At 46.1% G+C, this 19,519-nt stretch overlaps 1 protein-coding gene across 1 annotated transcript in view; it reads left to right on the top strand.

Annotated features, from left to right (window-relative positions):
• LOC114009111 (mucin-3A-like) overlaps positions 1–19,519 on the top strand; it is a 24,651-nt gene that overhangs the window by 699 nt on the left and 4,433 nt on the right. Inside the window, exons 2-7 of the mRNA XM_027774640.1 lie at positions 13,160–13,329; positions 13,846–13,898; positions 16,964–17,077; positions 17,882–17,995; positions 18,812–18,925; positions 19,364–19,492. Coding sequence (XP_027630441.1) covers positions 13,160–13,329; positions 13,846–13,898; positions 16,964–17,077; positions 17,882–17,995; positions 18,812–18,925; positions 19,364–19,492 — 694 coding nt within the window. The remainder of the gene's footprint in view (positions 1–13,159; positions 13,330–13,845; positions 13,899–16,963; positions 17,078–17,881; positions 17,996–18,811; positions 18,926–19,363; positions 19,493–19,519) is intronic.

Raw genomic sequence — 19,519 nt, 5'->3', positions numbered from 1 at the left:
TTAAGGCACTGGACTCCCGCATGGCTGACCATGGTTTGAGTCCTGGACCTGGTGGCTTGCTTTCTCATTCCCCCCACCCCCCACCCCAACCTCCTGTCTCTCTTTCTGGTGAGCATGTGTGCCCTGTAGCAAGTTGGAAAATAATAACTAAAATACATTTTTCTTTAAGAAAAAGAACGAGGACTCAACTACTTTCTTTTTTCCTATTTCCTCTGAGCCCTCATTTCTAGCTCAAATAGTCATTTCTCTGTCCTTAACGAGGCTACTTCCCCTTTGCCTGAATACTTGGCTGCTCCCTGGACCCTTATGTGCCCTACCATGCCTCAGACTACAAACCCACTGTAGTAGTTTTTACTGTATTACTAATAGAAGTACTTGAGTCGGGGTGCTCTGTGAAGAACAGAGGTTTATTTGGCTCATGATTCTGGTGACTGGAAAGTCCAAAGGCCTGGAGTCTGGCATCAGGCTGACCTTGGTGCCGTATCACAACATGGCCGACAGAGACAGAGAACAGGCATGTGTGCAGAGAGAGGAGGCAGAACTCCCAGCCCCTACTTCCTGTTTGTCCCTTCCGTGTGTCCAGGTGACACGGAACAAATGATGTCCCAAATGGAGAGTTGCTTCTTGATCCACCACCACCCTCCCATCAGGCCCCACCTCCCCTGTCCCCACCAGAGGGCAAGTGCACTGATTGGGGAGAGAGAGAGAGAGAGAGAGAGGGAGAGAAAGTGAAACAAAACCAAAAAAGTGAGATCAGCAGATGGCGTAATGGTTATGTTGCTGGACTCCCACATAGTCAACCCACAGTTCAAGTCCTGGACACGATGGCTTAAACCTCACGCCAGATGTGTATGCGTGCATGCCCAAGATACTGAGAGGAGAATGGAGGAGAAGAGATTACAGCATGTCCCCCCTTCCCTCTGGGGTGCTTTCTTGCTTTCTGTCTCTGTCTGTCTCTCTGGCGAGTGCACGTGTCTATAGCAAAAATCTCTTAAAACAAAACAAAGCAAAAACAGCCCACAATGGCTCCCTGACTTACAGAGTAAGAAATATGTCAAGATTAGACAAATGAAATAAATAGTAAACCCAAAGCAATTCTACTTTGCTGTGCTGAATTGGAGTTTGATACAAGCATAAAAGATGAGATAGGATGATGATTTTGATCACAGAAGATGGCTGAGTTTCAGAAGATGACTGGATTCAGGATTATTCAATTGAGGATTTTTGCATTATATTCATCAGAGATATTGGTCAGTAGTTTTCTTATTTATTTTTTAAAGAATTTTATTGTTTTTTAACTTTATTTAATTTGACCAGAGAGGGACAGACAGAGAAAGAGAGAGAGAGGGAAAACGAGAAAACAAGCCTCCAGGACTTGAACTACAGTTGACCACATGAGAGTCCAGTGCCCTTAACTACCACGCCACCTGCCGGCCCCAGTAGTTTTCTTATGTTTTTAAAAAATTATTTATTTGTGGTTATGTTGCTGGACTCCCACATAGTTGTCTGCAGTTCCCAAACCAAGCAGCTTGAAACTCATGCTGTGCGCATGTGCATGCATGCTTAAAATCCTAAGAAGAGAAGGGAGGAGACGGGACTGCAGCATGACCATCTCCCCAGGGGTGATTTTTGTCTCTTCGGCAAGTGCATGTGCTCTCTAGCAAAAACATCTCTCTCTCTCTAAAAATAAAATTTTTCTTTCCCCTCGGAGAACAAACAAAACCACAGAAAGAACTGAGGTTCTCCAAAGCCGAAAGCTGAATTGTGCATAACTTTCTTAAACAAGCAAATGAAAAGTATTCTAAAGGGATACCAATAGGTGGCGTGGTAGTTAAGGCGCTTTACTCCCTCATAGCCAACTGTGGTTGAAATCTTGGACCTGATGGCTTGAAAATCATGGCAGGTGCATGTATGTGCATGTCCAAAGTGACTGCGGTGTGGCCACACACCCAGGGGGGGAGATTTCTCACTTTCCCTTTCACTGTTTATTTATTTATTTTTAAGAATTATTTTTATTTAATTTTAACATTATTATTTAATTTGGGAGAGAGAGTGAGGGAAAGTGAAAAAGGAAGTCACCAGGTCCGGGACTCAAACCACAGTCAGCCATGTGGGAATCCACTGCTCCTGCAAGCTGCCTCTCTGTCTCTTTTTAGCAAGCACATGTGCCCTATGGCAAAAAATCTAAATTAAAAAAAAAATCTAAAAGAAAACTTGTACTTATAAATATACAACATTTTAGAAGTGACTTTACGAACCAGAAAATAAAACAAACCAAAAGCAGGAGTTACCAGGCATCAAGGCTGTAACTACCAAGAAGTTAAAACTGAGCATGGCAGCTTGTGGCTCTGCTCCTCAGCAAGGGGTTCTTTCAGTTGCGTTTATTGTGATCCACAGCTCCAGGCATGTGTTACTGAGGTGAGGGTTTAGTGTCCACACTCTGCACTACAAGGAGCCGGCCAGTGGCTCCCTTGGTGTTTGCAGAGCAGTGCTTGCTCCCTACTGGACTGTACGGGCAGGCTGGCGTTAATAGGCCTTTCTGACGCTTGATCCTTGGAAAGAGATGGGGTGAGAGAAGAATTACCAGCAGAGAACGGTAAGACCCAATTGACCTGATTCAGTATTACTTTGTTGAACTTCCAGAAAACTCCTCAAGGCGAGGTAATCCCAGGAAAATGATTTCTATACGAGCACTGTTTACACAGCTTTGTTTAGGTTGTTTTAAAACCCCATAAGTCTAGGGAACCAGCAGTTAGCGTAATGGCTATGTCGCTGGACTCCCACGTAGTCGACCACGGTTCACGTCCCGGACCCGGTGGCTTAAAACTCACGCCGGGCGCGTGTGCGTGTGTGCCCAAGATCCCGAGAGGAGAATGGAGGAGAAGGGATTGCGGCGTGACCATCCCCCCTGGGGGGTGATTTCTCGCTTTCTGTCTCTATGTCTCTCTCTGTCTGTCTGGCGAGCGCACGCGCCCTACAGTGAAAATCTCTCAAAAAAAAAAAACAAAAAACCGTAAGTCTATAAATACTGACCTGCATTATGCTGACTTAACCTGAGTGTTTTTTCTAAGAGGATAAATCCTATACTTAAATGTATAAGGTTATTAGTGTTCCTCAGACTCACAAGTGATAACATATTAAAGTTATATCTCAGACAGAAACCCTCACGCTATCGCTCCTTCCCTACCCGATTTCTTTTCTCAGGCCAGAGTGCGTCAGATCATAAAGCACGCGAGTTCATAGAAACTGGATTACACCAGTGGTGAAAAATAAAACCGCCAAAAAGAAAGTTAAAAGTAAATAAAGAAGGGGGAAGGCGAAAGGAAAAACGACTTTACCTACAACAGACTTCGCATAGATACAGAAGTTTGAAAAAAACGAAGTGAGAAAATGTTATCTATGACTCCTGTATCATAAATATAAGACAGGACTCTTAAGTAAATGAAATTATACTGTCAATATAAATTCTGCAGTGTTTAATTTTCTAAGTTTGAGAGTGGAGACATGGATATCCCCCCCCCTTTTTTTTTTTTTTTTTAGATTTTTGCTATAGGACCCATGTGCTTGCTGGAGAGAGAAAGTAAGAAATCACCTCCCAGGGAGGATGGCCATGCTGCGATCCCTTCTCCTTCTCCTCCATTCTCCTCTCAGGATTTTGGGCATGCATGCACATGTATACAGAGTATTTCTCAAATTGCCGGGTCTGGGACTCACACATGGAGTTGGCTTTGTGGGATCCAGCGCCTTAACCACCATGCCACCTGCTGGCCCTAATATTTCCCAATTTGAATGTCTCCTATCAGTACCAAATACGTCCCATTACTGTCTCGTCTCTTTAAAATGTCCAGAATGACTCTAGTTGTTACGGTCTCTGTTTCACACACCAACCCACATGTTAACAACCACGTGTTGAAGCTACCTCTTCCCATTGATAGTAACCACTCCCAATACTTCCATGGGCATCTTTCCAAATGTCCCCAGTCCTGGGGAGGAGCCTCCCTTTGTAACATGACTATGGTGTCCAGTTTCTCTAGCATTCAGGATTGTTTCCTCCTGTGATTCTGAGTAGCTCTCTGACATGCCTGACTACTGAGGTTGAGTCAACCAACACCCAACTGAGCCTTCTAATTCTATCATCACAGGGACAATCTCCATTTGCACAGAGTCTGACAAGCACCCAAAACCCTTCAATCCTATCTGCCAACGTCACTGCTGTACTCTTGCTTAGAATACGCCATAATTGCTGCCTGGATCCCAGCCCAGATAGATTGCATTATTATTCAAAATATTTACATTCCCTCCCTGGGATGGATAGTACTTCCTCACCCTGTTGCTATCAGGCTCGAAGTCTGATTTGCGGTGCCTCATCCTGACAGTATTTTATAGCCCTGTGCTGTTGAACTCCAGGTCAACCATAAGTTTTGTTGCTTTGACCAATAAAATGTGGATAGAAGGGTCATGTGTCACTTCTAAAAAGAAGCTTTAAGAGCCTGCTAGTGGCTTTGCCATCTGTCGTTTTCCACTGCTGCAAGGTTGGCAATGTGTCATACAGGGGCTGCTTCATCAGCTTGCATCCTAGAGTGAAGATGCTGAGATGGGCCAGTGGCAGAGTGAGAAATAAACCCTCCGCTGTTGTAAGCCGGTCACTAGAATTGTTTGCCACCTCAGCAGAACTTGACCTCTCCAGATTGCTATGCCAACCGTCACCAGCCTCCACTTGTCTCAAAGCTGAGTATCAGCTTTTCCTCTGTTATCAAAATATCAAGGGCCCCCAGCCCCACACACCATGACTTCAGAGACAACTTTGTGGGCTCCCACCACCTAACACCGTCGTGAAAACTGCAGCCACAATTCAAATAATCACAGAGTGGCGAGGGTGGTGAGCAGTGTCCTAACATTCCCAGCCACCTTCCTCCTCACTCACTCCACTGGGGAGAAGGAACAACCCATTCCCTGGTCCTACTTCCCACACTTTGTCCCTAATCCTTGGCATTTGGGGGATGGTGCCAGCCTGTTCTTTCTCAACTGGTCGTCCTCCCCCAGGCACCTGTGACAATGGTGGGACCTTGGAGAGGCCTGTCTCCCCACTGACTTCCCATGAAACCCACTTCACTGTCAACTGGCCTGTGTAGTGAGATGCCAGGAAGGAGCTCAACGGTGGGTGACCTGATGATTGGGCGAAGCCCTCCTTCCACAGTCCCATCTTCCATCTCTGTCCCTTCCTTCTCCCCAGCAGCCCTCATGTCTAGCATCAACTCTGGCTGGGATCATATTAATTTCTGGAGCCCCGCCGGGTCTCAGGTGTCATTGGGAAGCCTACAGAAAGGCCGCATCTAACCTCCAGTGCGCCTCCCAGCCCAGGAGAGCACAGTGAGGCACATGAATGAGGTGCTTGCTCGGTCTTTTCCTTTCTCTCCTTTCTCACTTGACCCTGACACGGGAGTGAGGCATTCTTGGACAGCAGCAAGAGGACTTGAGACATCTTAGCTTGTCCATCCCCTCCTTGGGTGAAGGTGGAGCTTCCCTGACTCTGAAGGCGAAGCAGCCACTGTCCCAGCCCAGAGTGTAAAGCTGTCATCTTTTCCTCCTGCACATCCACATGGGCAAGCATTCAAATGATTGTACTTTGCCAGGAATTCATAAGTAAGTGCCATGAGAGAGATATCAGGTCATAAATGCTATTAAGTTTCAGAAGCAGGTGAGATTGCTTCTTGCTCTTGGGTCTTACGAGTGTAATCACAGCTCAGGTGCAGGCCTGGAGGTGGGCAAAGTCTGAGGCTGATTGGCTGGAGCAGAAAGAGGGTGTGGGCAGAAGAACCGGAGGAGGTTGGGGGAGGAGTCATGCAGGCTGGATGGGGACGGATCTTCCCAGAAGTCTGGTGTTCCTTACACCCAGGATCTATTCATGTCCATGTACCCAGCACAGTGACTGGCATTTTATAGCGTTCGAGAGTTTTGTTTGTTTAGAAGAAGAAAGAAAGAGAAGTGAAACAAAGATCAGAAAACCCCAGACCTACAGTTTCGTTTCCAGAATCTTGGCCAGTCCTGGTTCTTGACCATGTGGCTCCAGTGGTCTCCATGGAGACTTCTCTGAAAAACAGCAAAACTTTCTGAAAAAGAGCATCCTCAGGCTGGTCAAATGGGTCAAATGCATTCAGAAATTTAAGTGGAGGACTCTGCGAATGGCCCGGCCCCCGCTGGCTCCCTCGTCTGTGCTGCGCTGGGAGTTCACTGCAGGCTCTGGACTGCAGGTCATGTAGACAGTGTCTTTTCATTCCTTTGCCCATTTCCCCGCTTGACTACATGCCCTCCAAGGCTGGGGCAATAGGATGCACCCCCAGAGTTCAGTGCAACCGAGTGCACGACTGGGGCTCAGCCTCTAGGTATTCACAGTGCCTCTCAGCTGGGATTCCTCCAGTGACTCTGCATAAGGACAGGACCCCTCAGAAGATGTCTGAGGCACAGCCCCATTTCTGGGCAGGCTTGGACATAGAGAATTTGCTGGCTGTCTTCACGGCCCCTCTGTCTCCTCTTGAGTACTGGGGCTAAGGGAGGATTTGCAGGGTTCCTTTCTGCAGACCCTTTTCCTTTAGGGATGGTCAGATCCAAGTTTATATTTATATTTATTTATTTTTAAAAAGAATTCTTTACTTATTTAATAATTTATTTTTTTTATTTTTTGGAGAGGTTTTTGCTATAGGGCATGTGTGCTTGCCAGAAAGACAGAGAGACAGAGAGACAGAAAGCAAGAAATCACCCCCAGGGGGGATGGCCACGCCTCAATCCTTTCTCCTCCATTCTCCTCTCGGGATCTTGGGCACACACGCACATGCGCCCGGCATGAGTCCAAGCCACTGGGTCCAGGATTCGAACCACGCTTGGCTACATGGGAGTTCAGCAAAACAGCCATTATGCTACCTGCTGGTCCCTGCTGGTCCCAATAATATTATTTTTTAATTTGACCAGAAAGAGACAGAGAGAAAGGGAAAGCGAGAAAGCAAGCCACCAGGTCCGGGACTCATACTGTGGCAGCCATGTGGGAGTCCAGTGCCCCAACTACTATGCCACCTGCTGGCCCCTGTATTCTTGTTCTTAAAGAGAAGCCCCCAAATGCTAAAAATGTATGACATTTAAAAAAATATATATATATTATCCATTTTTTACATGAGAGAGAAAGAAAGAGACAGATAGCCAAGCAACTTTGACAGGGTTCTCATATCACAGCCCACCCCCAAGTTCAGCCAGCCTGATTGTGGGCATATGTGTGTCTAATGTGCTCAGGGAGGCCCCAGGACTTGAACCAATGACCTCTCCTATAGGACAAATTGCACTACTGCTGTGCCACTTCCCAGCCCTGAGGCTGGCACTTTGACCTCTGCTTTTCAATGTTTCCCCAGGGCCCCAGTCCTTCCTTCACCTACCTTGAACCTCCTCTGCACCCTTCCAACTTTCGGGGCCCAACTCTATTAAGTTCATCTGGAGCAGAGGCACCATTTAACTGTGTCACCTTGTGCTAAAGCTGAGATCACCTCCTGGTCTGAATCAGATGGAAAAAGTCATCTCATGACTAAACAGAATTTCGCTGAACAGGGACTCTATTGCCCTAGGCAGCAGCTTGTGGTATTCTAGGTTGAAAAGTATGTTGAAATTATCTTCAAACACATAATATAGTCTCCAAGTTATCAAAGATAAATAAAGCTAGACTCCAGTTAAAGTAGTAAAGACGGATTTTTAAAAAAGAATTATTTTAGGGGACCAGCAGGTGGCATGGTCTTTAAAAAAAAAAATGATTTTATTTAACTTTGTTTATTTATTTATTTGTTTGTTTGTTTTAATTAATTTTAATTTGACCAGAGAGGAACAGAGTGAGAGAGAGAGAGAGGGAAAGTGAGAAAGCAAGCCATCACGTCTGGGACTCAAACCGTGGTCAACCATGTAGGAGTCCAGTGCCCTTAACCACCATGCCACCTGCTGGCCCTAATATCTTTTTTTAAAGGTTTCTTCTTCTGGGGCTGGCAAGTGGCATGGTGGTTAAGAGCGCGGGACTCCCACATGGCCAACCACGGTTAGAGTCCTGGACCTGGCGGCTTGCTTTCTCCCCTTCTCTCTAAATCTGTTTCTCTCAAATTAAAATAAATAAGTGAATAAATAAAGTTAAATAAAATAATTCTTAGAAAAAATATTTAAAAATAAATAAAGCTTTCTTCTTCCATCCTTTCCTTCTTTTCTTTTGTTTTCTTTCTTCCTGAGTAAGAAATACAGAGAGAGACATGCACAAAGAGATGGCATCCTCATCTTGGCCTTGACCCCAAAATCCACCCCCAGCTTCAACCAGCCCCAGATGATGGGTGCATTAAAGCCTGGTGAACTTAGGGAGGTCTGTGGATGCAAACCTGGAACCTCTCCATGTGGGTCAGCCTTGCAGAGCATCCTGTTTTGACTGTCTGCCACTGTATGGTTTCCATATATTTTAAAAAAATGTTCCCATCCCCCTCAAAGAATGCATGCTCTGACTGGAGAGAGACAGAGAGAGGGAAAGGGAGACATCATTCCCCTGGGGGAATGGCCATACTATAATCCTTTTTCTTTCATTTTCCTCCTGAGAGTTTGGGCATGCATGCATATGTTCCTGGTGCAGTTTTCAAGCCACGAGGTCCAGATCTGAAACTTGAATTGTGGTTGGCCATGTAGGAATCCAGCGCCTCAACCACCATGCCACCTGCTGCCCTCCTGGCCCCCATAGAGTTTAATCAGTAATAAACTATTGCAATAGAGGAAAAGTCTAGTATGAGTTGAACTCAACTTTGATTTGTACGGAGGGGACGGGATGTTCTAAAGGGAGAAGGAGGGGATGAGGAGGGGTTGAATTGGAGCTCGGTAGCATAAGGGAAGTGAAAAATTACAGAAAATGTTGGTTCATGTGAAATCCATCTAGGTTTGCTATTTGGCACTTATCTAAGTGAGGCTCCTGGCCTCCCATGGAGGCTGGGGGACAGGGGCCTTGTCTTCAGGTGCTGGCTGGAACGAAAAGGAAAGTCCTCTGGTAGCCTGAGGTTTTTTAGGCAATCCCTGTAACGGGGACTAGGTCATCCTGGAGATGTGGCTTTGAGCTATTGGAAACTCTGTTAGAGTTTGCTCAAGTCTTTATAGGTCAGGGCTGAGGCCTAGTTAAGAAAGGGCTTGGAGGAACCTGGTTGGAGTTTGGTCAAGGAGAGAGTCTTGGTCAATGTGAAAAATGAAAAAAAAAATAGATAAGGGTACCAGCAGGTGGCATGGAGATTAAGGCACTGGATCCCACATTGCTGGCTGCATGGTACAAGTCCTGGACCCAATGGCTTGAAAATCACAGCAAGTGTGTGTGTGCATGCCCAAAATCCTGAGAGGAGAATGGAGGAGAGAAGAGATTATAACATGGCCATCCCTCCAGGGGACTAGTTTCTCACTTTCCCTCTCTCTCTCTCTTGCTTTCTCTCTATCTCTCTGGCAAGTACATGTGCCCTATAGCAAACAAAACAAAGCAAAGCAAAAACAAACAAACAAAAAAACTACAGATAGGGCTAAAATTCTCTGCCTATCATTCTTGGCCTTCATTCCTTTATGCCTCTTAGTGCTAATCTTACCCTGCTATCGGGTAGGTGAGGCTCCTTCCAAATTTTGAATGCACTTATATACATAGGAGGGAGCTCCAAATAGATAATAGAAAAACAGAATTGAACTATTAGTTAAAAAAAAAAAACTATTAGTTTATTTTGGTGCAAAAATTTTGAAACCCATGCAGAGTTTTTTTTTGTAATACATGTTTTCTAGGAACCCTGTAAGACCACATATCTATGTATATGTACATGAATATGTGTATGTGAGTATGTACAGATGTGGCCAAGAGAATGCACGTGTATGTCTTCACAAAACTATAATCACTGCTTTCACTCAACCAGACGTACTGGGAGTCTTTCCATGATTAGTATCCTTATCTGAAATGCTTGGGATCAGAAGTGTTTCAGATTTTGTTTCAGATTTTTGGTGGTCATTTTGGACTATTTGTACATGCATAATGAAATACATTGAGTATGGACCAAAGTTAAACATGAAATTCATTTATGGTTCCTATACACATAGCCTGAAGGTAATTTTATACAATAGTTTTGGATTGCAGAGTTTTGACTGCAACCTGTCACTTGAGGTCAGGTATAGAACTTTCCACTGTGACATCTTATTGGTGTTCAAAATGTTAGGAATTTTGGAGCATTTCAGATTTTCAGGTTAGGGATGCTCAACCCGTGCTGTTCTGACCCAGTATAGTATTCTATGGTATGACTATTCCATAATTTCTCTGGATTGAACAATGCAATTCAGGTTGTTTCCAACTTCCGTTGAAATGGCAATTGACTGGATGGCATCCCTGGAATGCCTCCCTGAAATACTTTGAGAACGCAGAAATGAAGGGTGAAATCGCTGGGCCCTAGGTCAAACATTTAAAAATTTTAGTAAATACTGCCAAGTTGCCTTTTTTCCCTATATTTGTTTATTTATTTCTTCTATGAGATACACACAAGGACTCCTAAAGGGTCCCCACCAAAAACCCACCCCTAGTGACTGCTGGCTGGGATGATGGGCATGCAAAAGTATACTGCACACTCAGGGAGGTCTGGGGATGCAAACCTGGGGCCTTTTCCATGTGGGTCCAGTTGTTACTGCTGCACCAGCACCTAATCCCCACATTACCTTTTCACTGCAACCCAAGCCACTTACCTCCCCATTGGTGGATGAGAGTGTTTCTCTTCATACTCTTGCCAACACTGGATGGACTCAAACTTCTAACAGTTGTTAGTTTGTTAGGTCAAAACTAGTATTGTTGTTTGTTTCCATTGTCCATCTGTATTTCCTCTTCTGGGATCTGATCCAGCTTGAGCTATTAACATGGCTTCTATTGAATCCTCTGTTATTTCCATAGCTTTTCCTGACTGAGGAGTCACAACCCCTGCGTCCTGCTAATGGCAGGATAAAGAGAGGACAGGGTGCTCAAGTCTTTATAGGTCAGGGCTGAGGCCTAGTTAAGAAAGGGCTTGGAGGAACCTGGTTGGAGTTTGGTCAAGGAGAGAGTCTTGGTCAATGTGAAAAATGAAAAAAAAAATAGATAAGGGTACCAGCAGGTGGCATGGAGATTAAGGCACTGGATCCCACATTGCTGGCTGCATGGTACAAGTCCTGGACCCAATGGCTTGAAAATCACAGCAAGTGTGTGTGTGCATGCCCAAAATCCTGAGAGGAGAATGGAGGAGAGAAGAGATTATAACATGGCCATCCCTCCAGGGGACTAGTTTCTCACTTTCCCTCTCTCTCTCTCTTGCTTTCTCTCTATCTCTCTGGCAAGTACATGTGCCCTATAGCAAACAAAACAAAGCAAAGCAAAAACAAACAAACAAAAAAACTACAGATAGGGCTAAAATTCTCTGCCTATCATTCTTGGCCTTCATTCCTTTATGCCTCTTAGTGCTAATCTTACCCTGCTATCGGGTAGGTGAGGCTCCTTCCAAATTTTGAATGCACTTATATACATAGGAGGGAGCTCCAAATAGATAATAGAAAAACAGAATTGAACTATTAGTTAAAAAAAAAAAACTATTAGTTTATTTTGGTGCAAAAATTTTGAAACCCATGCAGAGTTTTTTTTTGTAATACATGTTTTCTAGGAACCCTGTAAGACCACATATCTATGTATATGTACATGAATATGTGTATGTGAGTATGTACAGATGTGGCCAAGAGAATGCACGTGTATGTCTTCACAAAACTATAATCACTGCTTTCACTCAACCAGACGTACTGGGAGTCTTTCCATGATTAGTATCCTTATCTGAAATGCTTGGGATCAGAAGTGTTTCAGATTTTCAGATTTTTGGTGGTCATTTTGGACTATTTGTACATGCATAATGAAATACATTGAGTATGGACCAAAGTTAAACATGAAATTCATTTATGGTTCCTATACACATAGCCTGAAGGTAATTTTATACAATAGTTTTGGATTGCAGAGTTTTGACTGCAACCTGTCACTTGAGGTCAGGTATAGAACTTTCCACTGTGACATCTTATTGGTGTTCAAAATGTTAGGAATTTTGGAGCATTTCAGATTTTCAGGTTAGGGATGCTCAACCCGTGCTGTTCTGACCCAGTATAGTATTCTATGGTATGACTATTCCATAATTTCTCTGGATTGAACAATGCAATTCAGGTTGTTTCCAACTTCCGTTGAAATGGCAATTGACTGGATGGCATCCCTGGAATGCCTCCCTGAAATACTTTGAGAACGCAGAAATGAAGGGTGAAATCGCTGGGCCCTAGGTCAAACATTTAAAAATTTTAGTAAATACTGCCAAGTTGCCTTTTTTCCCTATATTTGTTTATTTATTTCTTCTATGAGATACACACAAGGACTCCTAAAGGGTCCCCACCAAAAACCCACCCCTAGTGACTGCTGGCTGGGATGATGGGCATGCAAAAGTATACTGCACACTCAGGGAGGTCTGGGAATGCAAACCTGGGGCCTTTTCCATGTGGGTCCAGTTGTTACTGCTGCACCAGCACCTAATCCCCACATTACCTTTTCACTGCAACCCAAGCCACTTACCTCCCCATTGGTGGATGAGAGTGTTTCTCTTCATACTCTTGCCAACACTGGATGGACTCAAACTTCTAACAGTTGTTAGTTTGTTAGGTCAAAACTAGTATTGTTGTTTGTTTCCATTGTCCATCTGTATTTCCTCTTCTGGGATCTGATCCAGCTTGAGCTATTAACATGGCTTCTATTGAATCCTCTGTTATTTCCATAGCTTTTCCTGACTGAGGAGTCACAACCCCTGCGTCCTGCTAATGGCAGGATAAAGAGAGGACAGGGTAAGGGGCAGAGAGGTTGAATGAAAGCAATGGTCTTCCTTCTGCTCAGCAGGTGAGACTGAAAGTCAGAAAAGCCTGCAAGACTCCGGAGTCCAATCTGGTCCAAGTATGTCCTCGGTGGGGCTTGAGGGGTGCAGGGGAGGAGGGACAGCATCTAGGGAATGGCTCCAACTGGGCTGGGCAGGCTGGAGGTTAGGCCCCAGCTGCTCTCTTGCCTGACACCTCCTGGGCTTATCCTGACTTCCTTTGTCTTCCCTTCCTGCAGACAGAAACCCCGGATACAGGGAGAAGTGGGGAGACGGGCAGGTGGGGCGGTGCAAAGGTGAAGTCCGGGCTCAACCTTCATATCCAGTGGTGCAGATGCCACGACTTTCGGTTGGAGCTGGTGCCACTGTGTACACCTGTGGCTGTCTGCCTGCTGCTGCCCTTCATCCGGTGCCCGCTCTGTGCCAGCCCCTTCCACCTGCACTGCCCACCAGGCCCATGTGGCTGCTCAGGCTCCTTGGTTTCCTCTTGATGCTCAGGGCCTTCCCAGGGGCCACAGGTAAGGGGGAGACTGGGAGGCAGCCAGAGAGATGCTCTGGATGGTCTCTGGTAGGTGGGGAGTGTGGCTCTGAGGGGGATGTCAAGGAGGACAGAGACGGGGCAGAAGGGACACTAGGTCACACTGCTGTCTCGCCCTAGAACTGAGCAAGTTCCGGGGGTCAGAGCTTGCACCTGCACCTGGAGGGAGGGAGTCACCCCTTCCCAGATCAGTACTCTCCCTACTCTGACTGTTTCTGGGCACCCCGACCCAGTCCTGGGGCTTCCTCCACATTGGAGTCTGTCCCTGTCTTTACTTCCACATGTCCCACCTGTGCCTTCCTGAGAGTCCCTTTCTCTGCCCCCAGTCTCTCTCCTCTTTCTGGGTTCTCTGACTTTGGTCCTCAGCTCTGCCGCTCACTCTCCCAGGCCCCCTGAGGGCTGTGTTTCTGGACACGGCTGCTACCACCAGAGCTGGGACAGTGAGATTCTGAAGACCACTTTGCTCCCAAGGGTGTGTCCGAGACTCCCAGGGTATGGGGTTCTGGGCCTGGGAAATGGGGTAGTACGTAACCAGGCCTTTTCAGTCTTGCCTCTCCAAACCTCACAATTCCCTGCACTTCCCTCTTCCCTGCCTGCCTGTGTCTGTTCCTGACCCTAATCCTAGACTGTCCCAACCTAGAGACCCATGGCTCACTTTCTGACTCACCTCTAGGGCCACATCCTGGATCTGAGGGCTCTAGCCCAGGAATCCTCATAATCCCCCCAACTCAACTCTCCCAACATCCCCAGCTAGGCTGAGCAGTGACTCCCCAGCTTTCAGAAACAAAGACAAGCTGTATCGGGGAAGAAAGTCTATGGCTGAGTGGGGAGGTCTGGTGCTTCCTGCTTGCCATAGCTGTGGCTGCCTGTCCCCCTTGTCCACAGCACAGGGGATCTCTGATCCTCAGTGTAACCATCTATAAAATGGGTTGATGAAATCTATACAAGGGGTTCATGCTTGTAAATGAATTAATCCAGTGGCCAAAACAGAATCATTATATAAAATATGTCTATTTTTGTGATTAACACTGGCCACTAAATTTGGAGGTCTCCAGAACCCATGCCTGCCAGCTGAGGTAACCTTTCTTGGAAGTTTTCATCTCTAACTTAACCCTTGGCTTCTCAGTGTGGTCCTCTCCCTCCATGTTTCTCAATTTCAGTAGTGTCTGAACTTCAGTGTCTTTGTTTCCCTATGACTTTCTCTATGCAGTTTTCCCCTTTTTGACCCCTCGTACCCTGGTTTCCATGATGTGATTCCACCACTATGCTGGCCTTGCCTGGGTTATCACTTCCTCTGAGAAGGAGAGTCAACCTAGACAGCAGTAGGATATAGTGACAAGGGTCAAACGGTGGGGCAGAGAGGTAGAAACAGTGAGGGGATCCCAGGCAGTTCTGGGGACACAAACCTGGAGCTTTTCCCATGTGGGTCTAGTTGTTACTGCTGCACCAACACCTGATCCCCACATTGCCTTTTCACAGCAACCCAAGTCACTTACCTTCCCATAAATGGAGGACAGGAAAGGGTGAGGATGGGAGGGCTTGGAGTGTGGAGAGGGGAGCAGGAGAGAGCCTCAGCCATCCCAGGTCCTCCAGGAAGGTTGGCCACTCAGGACAAGCCCAGGCAAGGGGCCAAGGGTGCCCCACCCACACTGTTCCCCCAGAGTAGAGAGATGGTGGGCTTTAGTGCCCAAAAGGGCCCAGCACCAACTGCTTCTGATGGGACTGTAAGCTATGGCACATTTCCTGTCTGGGAAATGTAGTAGAGCATAACCCACATGAGGCAATGGTAACAGGACCTACTTGGTCACCAATGGGTGCCTCTGTTCTACCACTAATACAGGAACTGTATCCATGGCCACATCTACTTCTAATGCACCTTCTCCCAGTGCAGAAGCAGCCAGTGCTTCCCCCAGCAATTCCCCACGTCCCAAAGGTGCAGCAGGGTGGCCACTGAGGACTCCCCAAACCACTTCTGCTCCTCGCAACGGTGAAGACACACCAGTGACAGTCACTGCATCCCCTGATTTTCAACTCTTTTCTGAAACATTGCTCGAACTTTCAGTCAGTTCTAATACCTTAACAATTCCAAGGTCTCGGTTTGTCATCAAGGTTGAAACCACTCCACCTTCAGTCTTTATCTACACACCCACCACCGAGTGTGTGTACCCAACCAGCTTTATAATCACCTCCACCCATCCCACCTCCACCTGTGTGACCATGACTCAAGTGTCCATCACTAGCTCTTACACCACCACTCCCAAGACAGAAAAGCCAGTGACAACTATCACCAGGACTTATCCTACTACCACTATCAAGAAAGCAACTTCAGCCATGACCTCTTCCCCTACTACTACCACCATGATGGGAATTCCTAGCACGATGGACCCACCTTCCTCCTCCATCTCAACCGTAAGCACAACCCTCAGGACCATGACCTCCTCTACAACTGATACCATAAGAAGGACTACCCTGACCACTGAGAATATCTACACAACAACGTCCCCTCCAGGAATTACTTCTGTGTCAGCTATGACCCTTTCTGTAATTACTACCAAAACTTTTCTAACAACAGCAACTGACAAAACTTTCTTATCTACTTCCAGCAGCACCTTGATTACACCATCCACTACCACAACTTCATTTCCTCACACTAGCAGTACATTTAAAACAGGAATTACTGTCACTCTTTCACCCACCTCTTCCAGTAAACTAACACCTACAACAACTGTTCCTTCTGCATCTACTGAAGCAACCACTCAGCTAGATAAATCAACAATGACAACAACCATTTTGAGCTCTGAGAAAACAATGCATTCTCCAATGAGCGGTAGTACCAGAGAAACCCTCACTACAGAAATTACATCTACTTCCCCAACCATTTCATTGACTAACTTTACTCTGACGACCACCAGTACCAAAACAACACCCACAAGTAGGCTTCTGTCTTCCACAACTTCAGACATCTACTCCACATTGGACACATCTAAAATTTCCATCACCCATCTTCCCACTACTGTGGTGACTTCCACAACCATAATCCCTACAGAAACAGGCCAGGACATCACTACTCTTAGTGCCTCAGTTAATGGAAACACCACATTGACTATTACCACAAAAAATTCTACAGAATCTCTCAAGACTGAAAAGACTTCTACTCCTCTAACCACTTCTTCAATTACTCATGCCAACACAGCGACTACAGAAAAAACTATTGTATATCCGCTCATAACCACAAGTGATTTAACATCACCCACAGGTAGGATCCCATCTTCCACATCTGTCCTAAGCACAGATCCAGTCACCAGTGTTATCACAGACACCACCCCTTTATCTACCTTGATTTCCACAATTGCTCCTACAAACAACTGGTCTACCCATACTTCTGGGACCACCTATGCTAATTCTCCCACTAGTGATATCACCAACCCCATGACTACCTCTCCCACAGACAAATTGACCACTGCCACTCTTCTCACACCCATCTCTCCATCGCTGTCCACTGCAGAAACAGTCAGGACTGCTACCACAAACTTAGTAGCAACAGGCACCCTGGACTCTTCACGCAGTACTTCCAGCTTCACCTCTTCGGACATCTACTCCACATCCAGTTTATCCACAAGTACCATCACCTTGCCTCCAACTAATCTGGTTCCTGTGGAGTCAACCACAGACATAAGTCCAACTTCTCTTAGTACAGGCATCCCTTCTGTAACACCAACGAGTATCATTTACTCATCTATGGATACCAGTAGTTCAATGACCATGACAACAGACCTCACTTCAACACTCGCAGCTTCCAGTCCTTCAGCAACTCTCACAGATATGATTCCATCTCTCTCCACCATCCAGAACACAGACACAACATCGCTTGCTAGCAATATCCCTACCAACACTCCCACCACAACCACTACCTCCAACATAGACACCATATCAACAACTGTGGAGCCATCTCCAGCCACCACAGCAACTACAGAAAGAGGACACATGACCTTCACCACTCCTCGTGCCACAGCTACTGGGAAAACCACCCTAACTCCTACCACTGTTGATTCTCTAGAATCTATTATAACTCAAATGATTTCTACTCCTCCAACCACTTCTTCCATCACTCCCACTGAAACAGTGAGTTCTGGGACAACTATCACACCACTTTCCATGACCACCAGTGATTTAACATCACCCACAGGTAGAATCCCATCTTCCACATCTGTCCTAAGCACAGAACCAGTCACAGACACCACTCCTCTATCTACCTTGATTTCCACAATTGCTCCTACCAACAACTGGTCTACCCATACTTCTGGGACCACTTATGCTAATTCTCCCACTAGTGATATCATGAACCCCACGACTACCTCTCCCACAGACAAATTGACCACTGCCACTCTTCTCACACCCGTCTCTCCATCTCTGTCCACTGCAGAAACAGTTAGGACTGCTACCACAAACTTAGTAGCAACAGGCACCCTGGACTCTTCACGCAGTACTTCCAGCTTCACCTCTTCGGACATCTACTCCACATCCAGTTTATCCACAAGTACCATCACCTTGCCTCCAACTAATCTGGTTCCTGTGGAGTCAACCACAGACATAAGTCCAACTTCTCTTAGTACAGGCATCCCTTCTGTAACACCAACGAGTATCATTTACTCATCTATGGATACCAGTAGTTCAATGACCATGACAACAGACCTCACTTCAACACTCGCAGCTTCCAGTCCTTCAGCAACTCTCACAGATATGATTCCATCTCTCTCCACCATCCAGAACACAGACACAACATCGCTTGCTAGCAATATCCCTACCAACACTCCCACCACAACCACTACCTCCAACATAGACACCATATCAACAACTGTGGAGCCATCTCCAGCCACCACAGCAACTACAGAAAGAGGACACATGACCTTCACCACTCCTCGTGCCACAGCTACTGGGAAAACCACCCTAACTCCTACCACTGTTGATTCTCTAGAATCTATTATAACTCAAATGATTTCTACTCCTCCAACCACTTCTTCCATCACTCCCACTGAAACAGTGAGTTCTGGGACAACTATCACACCACTTTCCATGACCACCAGTGATTTAACATCACCCACAGGTAGAATCCCATCTTCCACATCTGTCCTAAGCACAGATCCAGTCACCAGTGTTACCACAGACACCACCCCATTATCTACTTTGATTTCCACAATTGCTCCTACCAACAACTGGTCTACCCATACTTCTGGGACCACTTATGCTAATTCTCCCACTAGTGATATCATGAACCCCACGACTACCTCTCCCACAGACAAATTGACCACTGCCACTCTTCTCACACCCGTCTCTCCATCTCTGTCCACTGCAGAAACAGTTAGGACTGCTACCACAAACTTAGTAGCAACAGGCACCCTGGACTCTTCACGCAGTACTTCCAGCTTCACCTCTTCGGACATCTACTCCACATCCAGTTTATCCACAAGTACCATCACCTTGCCTCCAACTAATCTGGTTCCTGTGGAGTCAACCACAGACATAAGTCCAACTTCTCTTAGTACAGGCATCCCTTCTGTAACACCAACGAGTATCATTTACTCATCTATGGATACCAGTAGTTCAATGACCATGACAACAGACCTCACTTCAACACTCGCAGCTTCCAGTCCTTCAGCAACTCTCACAGATATGATTCCATCTCTCTCCACCATCCAGAACACAGACACAACATCGCTTGCTAGCAATATCCCTACCAACACTCCCACCACAACCACTACCTCCAACATAGACACCATATCAACAACTGTGGAGCCATCTCCAGCCACCACAGCAACTACAGAAAGAGGACACATGACCTTCACCACTCCTCGTGCCACAGCTACTGGGAAAACCACACTAACTCCTACCACTTTTGATTCTCTAGAATCTATTATAACTCAAATGATTTCTACTCCTCCAACCACTTCTTCCATCACTCCCACTGAAACAGTGAGTTCTGGGACAACTATCACACCACTTTCCATGACCACCAGTGATTTAACATCACCCACAGGTAGGATCCCATCTTCCACATCTGTCC

Source organism: Tupaia chinensis, unplaced genomic scaffold (assembly GCF_000334495.1).
Source record: "Tupaia chinensis unplaced genomic scaffold, TupChi_1.0 Scaffold000465_1, whole genome shotgun sequence".
NCBI lineage: Eukaryota > Metazoa > Chordata > Mammalia > Scandentia > Tupaiidae > Tupaia > Tupaia belangeri.
This window is presented reverse-complemented; position numbering and strand designations above follow the sequence as displayed.